Source organism: Charadrius vociferus, unplaced genomic scaffold (assembly GCF_000708025.1).
Source record: "Charadrius vociferus isolate BGI_N301 unplaced genomic scaffold, ASM70802v2 scaffold784, whole genome shotgun sequence".
In the NCBI taxonomy this organism is placed as follows: domain Eukaryota; kingdom Metazoa; phylum Chordata; class Aves; order Charadriiformes; family Charadriidae; genus Charadrius; species Charadrius vociferus.
The window spans coordinates 352,227-359,948 of NW_009648161.1; the positions used below are offsets into that span (position 1 = coordinate 352,227).

General features: G+C 46.5%; 1 protein-coding gene across 1 annotated transcript in view; it reads left to right on the forward strand.

The window, feature by feature from the left end:
* CAMTA1 (calmodulin binding transcription activator 1) overlaps nt 1–7,722 on the forward strand; it is a 312,119-nt gene that overhangs the window by 268,282 nt on the left and 36,115 nt on the right. The window contains exons 9-10 of the mRNA XM_009884071.1: nt 565–691; nt 1,469–1,603. Coding sequence (XP_009882373.1) covers nt 565–691; nt 1,469–1,603 — 262 coding nt within the window. The remainder of the gene's footprint in view (nt 1–564; nt 692–1,468; nt 1,604–7,722) is intronic.

Below are 7,722 nucleotides of genomic sequence, written 5' to 3' on the forward strand. Positions count from 1 at the left end.
TACTGTCCTCAGCAGCAGTTGTCCGTCGGCTTGGTCAGGGCCGTGCAGCGGCGGCGAGCGTGCGGCACGCTCGCTGTGACTGACCGGTGGCAGTTCCCCTGGGAAGGGGGGACCCACGGCCTGCGCAGGGGTGATGGTGGGCGCGCGGCGCGACGCGGCGTCCAGCCGATGCCGGGAGGGGCCTGGCGGAGGGGTGTTGGGTTGGCACACCGCAGAGGTTGGCCATCGCTGGCCCGGGAGCTGGCAACTGACCACGAGACAGGCAGGCAGTCAGCGGCGCGGGTCGCGCTGGCAAAGCACAGGGCTTGAGCGTGTGGGTAGGAGTGGGGAACACAGCGAGTGCGGAGAAACAAAGATGCTCTGCTGGGGAATACTGTTTGCATTTCTCCCACAGTGCTGGAAGACTGCGGCACCGGTGTTGACTGGTGTCAAGGATCCACGTTAGCTTGGCACTTCTCTTCGCCCTCACGATGCTGTTTGCCATTCAGCCATTTCAGTGCATGGTCCTCTCTGGGTATGGCTGCTTCTGTAATGACTTTTTCCCCCCCCTTCTTTTGTTCACAGGGAGGAGTAAAAGTCCTAATTACTGGTCCATGGCAGGAAGCCAGCAATAATTACAGCTGTCTGTTTGATCAGATCTCAGTGCCTGCATCTTTAATTCAGCCAGGGGTACTGCGCTGCTACTGCCCAGGTAAGGAACACCTCTCTCCTAGAGCTAGTGGTTTCAGAGCAAGTTCTTAGCCTAATCGTGTCATGTATATGTCTTGACTAAACTCACCGACCCATTGTGAAAGGTAGTGTGTAAACATTGAGAAGCTTTTTCTTTTTCTTTAACCTATTTAGTGTGCAACAGCAATTTAGGTTCTTGATACATCACAACAGATCACAACAAATATTATTTAGAACCTCTGAATTAGCTTGAAAATAATTATTCCAAATAATTCTAAACATTTATGTAATTTTGAAATAGCAAATTAACGAGCAACTGTTATTCAGGGGTGCATTCACTGCTCTGCTGACCCTTAATTTGCCGATATGCTGCACTTTGTCCTTGGTACTTACAGGATGGGAACACCTCCAGCCTCCTTGCAGAGATTTTCAGTAGTGCTGGCCCTCAGTATACGACTTTAAGTGTATGCAGAATAATATAGCTTCATTGTTAGGCCTCAGCTTCCCACTGGAGATGCAGTGAGGCTGGTTAATCTTTAGAAACACATGTGATTCTGCCTCCTGCCAAAACAACCCGTTAGATGACTCTTAAGCTTACAACCTTCATGTTTGACAATACAGATTGGCATTTTGGACTCTTTAGTTGTCTAGTCACAAAAATACTGTCAAACGCCCCCTCTCCTCCCATTGCATCTGCTCTCAGCCTGCCACTTAGCACGTGGGGAAATCAGCAGGATAATACCTAGCCGTGCATTTCTGCGGGGAGGTCTCTGTCTTACCACATGCTCTTTCCTTTCAGCTCATGACACTGGGCTCGTGACTTTGCAAGTTGCCTTCAACAATCAGATCATCTCCAATTCTGTGGTGTTTGAATACAAAGCCAGAGCTCTGCCAACCCTGCCTTCCTCCCAGCATGACTGGCTGTCCTTGGATGGTAAGAAGCATGCAATACTCATCAACAAAGCTCACCGAACGGTAGGGCAGTGAATGAAAGGAGCAGCTCCTGGCATGGGGGAGGCACGTAAAGGGGCAAGTTTGTGCTGTAGAGAAGGTCTGTTGCACAATTAATCAAAGACCTCGTGCTGAAATTCCTTATTAATTCTTTTGATGTGAACAATGATGTGATGGGAAGGAGACAAAGGGGTGTTTTCTACGTCTGAAGAGAAAGCCGATTGTTTCCCCAAAACGGGGGCTACCCAGTCCCTAGCAGGGGAGGAGCATCTACCCTGCAGTTGTCTTCCCTGAGAACTCTAAAGCTTGAGATTGTCTAGAAAAATGTATATTTACATAAGCAGAAAGTGGGAAGGTCGTGAGACAATTTAAGGAACGAGGAGACTTTACAGTCAGCCCCTGCTACGATGTCCACATCCCACCTTGATGTCCACATCCCACCTTGTTAGCTAGGAGTCAACAAATGGACAGAGATTCTGTCAAACACTGGAGAGTCTCAGTGCCAGAGCAGTCTGCGCTGATGGCAAGTCAGGCACGCTCTGGCGCATGACAGCCACAGTCAGCCTTTTTAGACTGGTAAGAGCATCCCTTGTGCCTTGCAGGGATGAGATGGACACCCTAATAGCATTAGCTCTTAGTCAAGCAGTTGGCAGAAGAATCCGTGACTGATCAGAACAGATCTCTGGTACCTAAATGTCGCACCGAGGGTTGGGAACACAGGCTCTGGATTTGTATGGCAGCTCCATCCATGCAAGTTTTAGGTTTAGATAACCCTATGCCCCCAAAATGCATTTTATAAAGGAGCAAGGTGAGAAGGATAGGAGGGGAACTTTCGAGCCTGAAATGTTCGTTTCCCTTCCTGAGTGCAATTGCTAGAGAGATGCAGCTTCCAACTCAGACCAAGGAGATGCAGGGAGAGAGCTGGGTTTTATGTCGGGCTGGGAAAGGGCCAGTAATACTGCTTTCATCTTCTTCATCAGAGACAGTCAGCTGCTGGGGCACCACATTTTCTGCAATCTTAGCAAAGTCCCAACACCCCTGCTTGGTGATCCATTTGCTAAGTGTCTGTTTTCTCTGCTAAATATAGGAGACAAGTATGGTAAAGTCGAATCCTTAGTCTTCAGAGATTTCATAGCTGAGAAATTAATATTAATGTTACAAAGTGTTACACAAAAGAAGTCACAGGCATAATTGTTTGCACAGGGCCATACTGAAGACGAGAAATAATGAGCTAATATACTGGTGCCATTTGTTCCTCAGTCAGTTAACCTCATCCTATTTTGTCTGTCAGACATGGTAACTGTAATACAACACGTGCTTTGGGAAATCTGCCAGGGATATTACTTTTGATACCAGTTTAATGCCTTTAAAATATTGCTGTCATTACAAAGATTGGAAGCATGTGTTACTGTGGTGTTATTTTATAGCTTTGTTGAACATGGCAAATACTTAGAACTGGTTTACTTTAATGGAGAAACACTGAACAGTTTTAAGCTTAATTCAGGCCAGCTACATGTCAGTGTAGGCAGGTGGTGTTTGAAAGTTTTTTGGTGGGCTCCCTCCTTCTGTCGGGGGAGCCCTGACAGGAAAAGCTTTCTTCATTAAAGCATTCATTAGAAGCTTTCTCCGTACCATTAGCAGCTGTGAGCCTAGGGACTAGTCCTGTGGGTCAGGTCTGAGCACCCTGGCACAGCTGATCAGAGCATCTGCAGTTTGTCGGTAAAATGTGAGCGCCAGGGGCAGGTGAGGAGGAGCCACTTCTAGCGGGATTCTGGCAGAGCAGTGCGTGTACGTGTGCAGAGTCTGAGCTGAAGCTTTTGGAGACAATTGGAGGGAAATAATTAAAAAATAGAATTTCCTTCAAAGTAGCATCAGGCATGATTTCAGTGGCATAGTACCTGTATCTTCAGCTGTTGAAAGTTACCCATTAACATGAGCAGCAGACTGGTGCATCCTTCCCTGGCTGTCCCCCTCCCTGTAATGTCACAGCATACATTTAGTTGTCTCCGCTTTCTGACCTGTAGCTGTTGTGTTTCTTATGCCACATAGAAGAGGGACATTTCAAGGAAGTCGGGAGGGCACTGCTGAGGACATTTGTAGACAGGAGTGGTACAGAGGCAAATCATGGTGGGTTTTGCAGGAGTAAAGAGAGGCTTGTGACTTGGCTGTAGAGGCGTACCTGCAAACAGAAATGGAAATAGCTCTTAAAGAGGAAGCGCACATAGTCTTATGTTCAGCATCAGAATTGGGTTTGCTTGACTTCTGAGTATTCAAGAGTCTGCAGGTGCTTTTCATCTGCTACCAAGGCTGCACCTTGCATGTGAAGTACAGCCGATACTGATGTGATGGAGATTGATATTCAGCTGTTAGCAGTCTCTCCGGTGTGGCATGCAAAGTGGATAGGTTTTAAAACCCTTGTTTGACAATTCCCTCAGTACTGGTGAATTTGGAGGAGCTGCTGAAGGTGTCTGTGAGTGCTGTCTCTGGTGTTCCTGCAGTTTGTCTGGGAGCTCCTGGTTAGCTCTCAATTAGAGATTGTTATGATGTGGTGATGGTGGAAGGGAGGGGGACTGCAGCAGTGAACAAACTAGGGCATCACTAACAGGGAGGGGAAAAAAAAAAAAGTAAAAGGACCGCTGCATTGCAGAGGCCCTTCAGGGAAAAAGACTGAATAATTACACTAACTGTGACTTATCAGAAGCCTCTGCCTTGATGCACCGTGCTCCAAAGGGAGCAACTTACACTCTTATTTAAAGGACCAGCAACATCTTCCCGTTTACTCTGAGAGAACAAATGTTAGCTTAGCTAGCTAAGGTATAAGCTAATGCGAGTTGGTTCTATCAATAGAATAAATAACCAAATCCCTGTCTTCTCTGTTTACATTAATTGACCCGCTTCAAATCCTTGCCCTACTGCCTGTTATGTGGTCTTGAGAGAAGGATTTTGAAGAATATTTGTCGTCCCAAAATATTGACTAGAATTTTAAAATTCTCTTTAATTAACTCAATGGAACACTTTGAGTTCCTTTGCACTACGCTGTTAAAACACAGTTAATGATTCCAACTAATATGACCACCTCAAGAGAGGCAGAGTTAACAGTCAGCCATACCCCAGGAACAGCATAGTAAAAGCATAAGCAATTTCCACCTCACGTAAGTTTAGATAAACTGTTGTCTTCCGTATATCTCTTTAAAATAAAGACAAAGACATCCTATACGTGAACCGTATATTTTCAGTTATCTTTAGGCAAAAATTAATTTGCCTTCTTTGTTCAGTTCTGCAGATACCTGAAAATGTTTAGCCTCTGTTTCTTTTTTAAGGGGGCAAGTCTTTAGCTGCCTGACTGTGCCCAGCTCACAGTGTAGTGACTCCAGTTTCTCTGCAAGCTCCTCTTGAGAATTGTGTAGTTGTATGGCTTTGCAGGGATAGGCCTTGCTCCACAGGCTGGAACACGGCTCCAGATGTGAAAGGACAGACAGCAGTAGCTCAATCATGAAAGGATATGGTATAAACAAAGCCAATAAATAAAATAAATATGTACATTAAATTGTTGCTCTCAGGCATGGATGGTTCCCAGTTAATGCTAAGATAGTAGGCACACTTGGAGTCACACCTCTGTAGAAATTTCCAGATTTCAACAAAGATGGGTTAGCAAAGAAGCATCTGAAACCAAGCATGCAAAACCAGAGTTCTGCAGTGACCAGCAGGAAAAAGCAAGCGCAAACTTTTTTGCATGCTGTGCAGCTCTCAGTGCAGGCTCAGAACAGAGATGCTGCTCTCTGGGGACACTGCTGTACCTTCTGTCACAGAGGAATGCCATGAGATCCATGCTTGTGCCTGTGCAGCATCTCAGTGGGATCTGCTTCCACCTGGCTACTGCAGTAGCAGAGAGCAGCAGTGGTATGACATACCGTGCTTCCTTCTTCTAAGAATTTACAGCAACTTTTGGTTTAAGGTTTTTTTAAATGCAGGTAATTCTTACCATTATTCAGGGAACATTTAACCAGTACCTCTAGGGCTCGGGGTCTGGGAGAGGTACGATGAACAGGAGGGAGTTTTGAGTGAAACAATGGAAATTATGTTTCCCAGAGAAAAACATTTCATGAAGTAATTTCCTGGTTTATAGTAATTGCTACTCTTGGAAGTAGTGAACTTGGGACAAGGACAAAATACCACCTTTTTGAGCACAGAGCAAGTATTGGTCATTGGGATCAGGGACCAGTACTGCAAATGACTGGAAAGTATTGTGAGACCATATCCCTCCACGCCTCCTGTTTACAGGACTCTATCAAGCTGGGGGAGGCAATGTGCAGAGGAGTTTTACGGGGCAGCATGTTGGCTGCCATCCTTGGAAGGGCTTTGTCCTTTTCCAGCATCCATGCTGCACTATAAAGGATAGCACTCCCTTTCCAAGCTATACACAGCCACCCTTGTGTTCTGCGTTTTCCTTATTTTACCCCACAGATGAGTTAGATCTTTTACAAATGGGCACCAGCAGCTGATGTTCTTGCATTTTTTTCTAGTTAATTAGAATAGTGATGTTCGTTCTTTCTTTCAAAGAAAGCCTTTCTTCTCATACTGGAAGCACTCCCACGTGATCCTGATCTCCTCTGATAAACTTGGCAGCCTCTTCTTTTTTCTCGATGAAACTGACAGTTTCCAGAAGCCATCGTGTGCTTCTTTAGCCATTTGACCTCCCTTTTCTTTCACTGGCTGTAGAGAGGTTCTCTTAAATAAGAGGAAATAAAAAGCAAACAAGACCCTTTCTGAACGGAGGACAGAGATCTTCTACTGGCAGATGCGTAACAAAGTAGAAAGACTTTTTAGTACAGATTTCCAGTGGAAAGCACATATGTTTGCCCCCTGCTGAAGCCTTTGCTGCTTTCAAAAAGTGTCTGTAGAGATGACATTTCCTTGGCATGGGACATGACCAGAAATTCCAGGGTGACTGGTATGAGTGCTCCTTGGCATTATGCTTGTGAATCTACAGGAAGGAGGTTGGGGAGGAGTTAATTGCTACCATAGGGAGCCCAAACAGAGCTTAAAAATCTGGGCAGGCAGTGTGTGAACTGATGAGTCAAGAGTGTATGGGATGGACAAGGGTGTGACTGGTACTGATGCAAGAGAGCATAACATGCAGCCTTTCAGCTCCTCTTGGATTCGCAGTTTAAGATTTGGCTGCCTTTCCCAGCTGGAAAACAAAACGGACTGTGGGGTTTAGTGGCTCCCTCATGTTAGTGTGACGTGGCCATACCTGCAGCACCCAAACTCTCGTTTTGGCGTGCAGGAGGTGGATGGGATCACATGCCATTCAAATTATCTGTGACAGTACGGCATGTGCATGCTACCTGTGGCATTTCACAATTTGGCAGCTACGGGATTTCTGTAATGTGGTGGTAAGTGCGCAAGATGGTAGCTGTTTGCCTCCAAAATCCACGGAGGATGTCTGTTCACTGGGACCAGATGCCCTTTCTAACCCACGGATGTGATGCGATGCAGACAACGCAGTCTTGTTGGAGAGATGTGTTCGGGATCAGTGAGGTCCTTAGAAATGTTGTTTCACAGCTGTAAGAGACTTTTGGTAGAAAAAAGTCCATGTCCATGAACAGCAGCGCTGTTTACCACTCCTTCCTCCATCTGGGTAGAGGTGACTGGGTATTATCTTGGATTTTACCACAGAAGATGATATCTTTTGATGGCCCTCTTAGGGAAGAGGGATGGATGCTTTGTGCTGTGTTAGGGGGCTGTGGGCGCAGCGCCAGCATTGCCATGGGATGTGGATGCCTTGTTCCTTACTAGGAACTACACTGCTTCTGTTCATCCTCCTCTCTTCTCCGCGGGCTCCGGGTCAGCGCGGAGGCTCCCTCTGTTTTGTTTATACCGCCGTTGAGATTTGTTTGGTTGTTTTTTCTTCCTTTCGGACACGATCTAAGGACAGGCTGCTCTCGCCACGGTTGTTTCGGAGAGCTTCCCTCCTCCTGCGTTTCCCAGAGCGTCCTTTTCTGTTTGGCTGTAGCGTGATGGGATTGGGGTGAGGAGCGTTCCGGTTCCTGTCGTGGGTGGTGTGTTCTGGGCCGGCCCGACCCGACCCCCGCCCGGTGC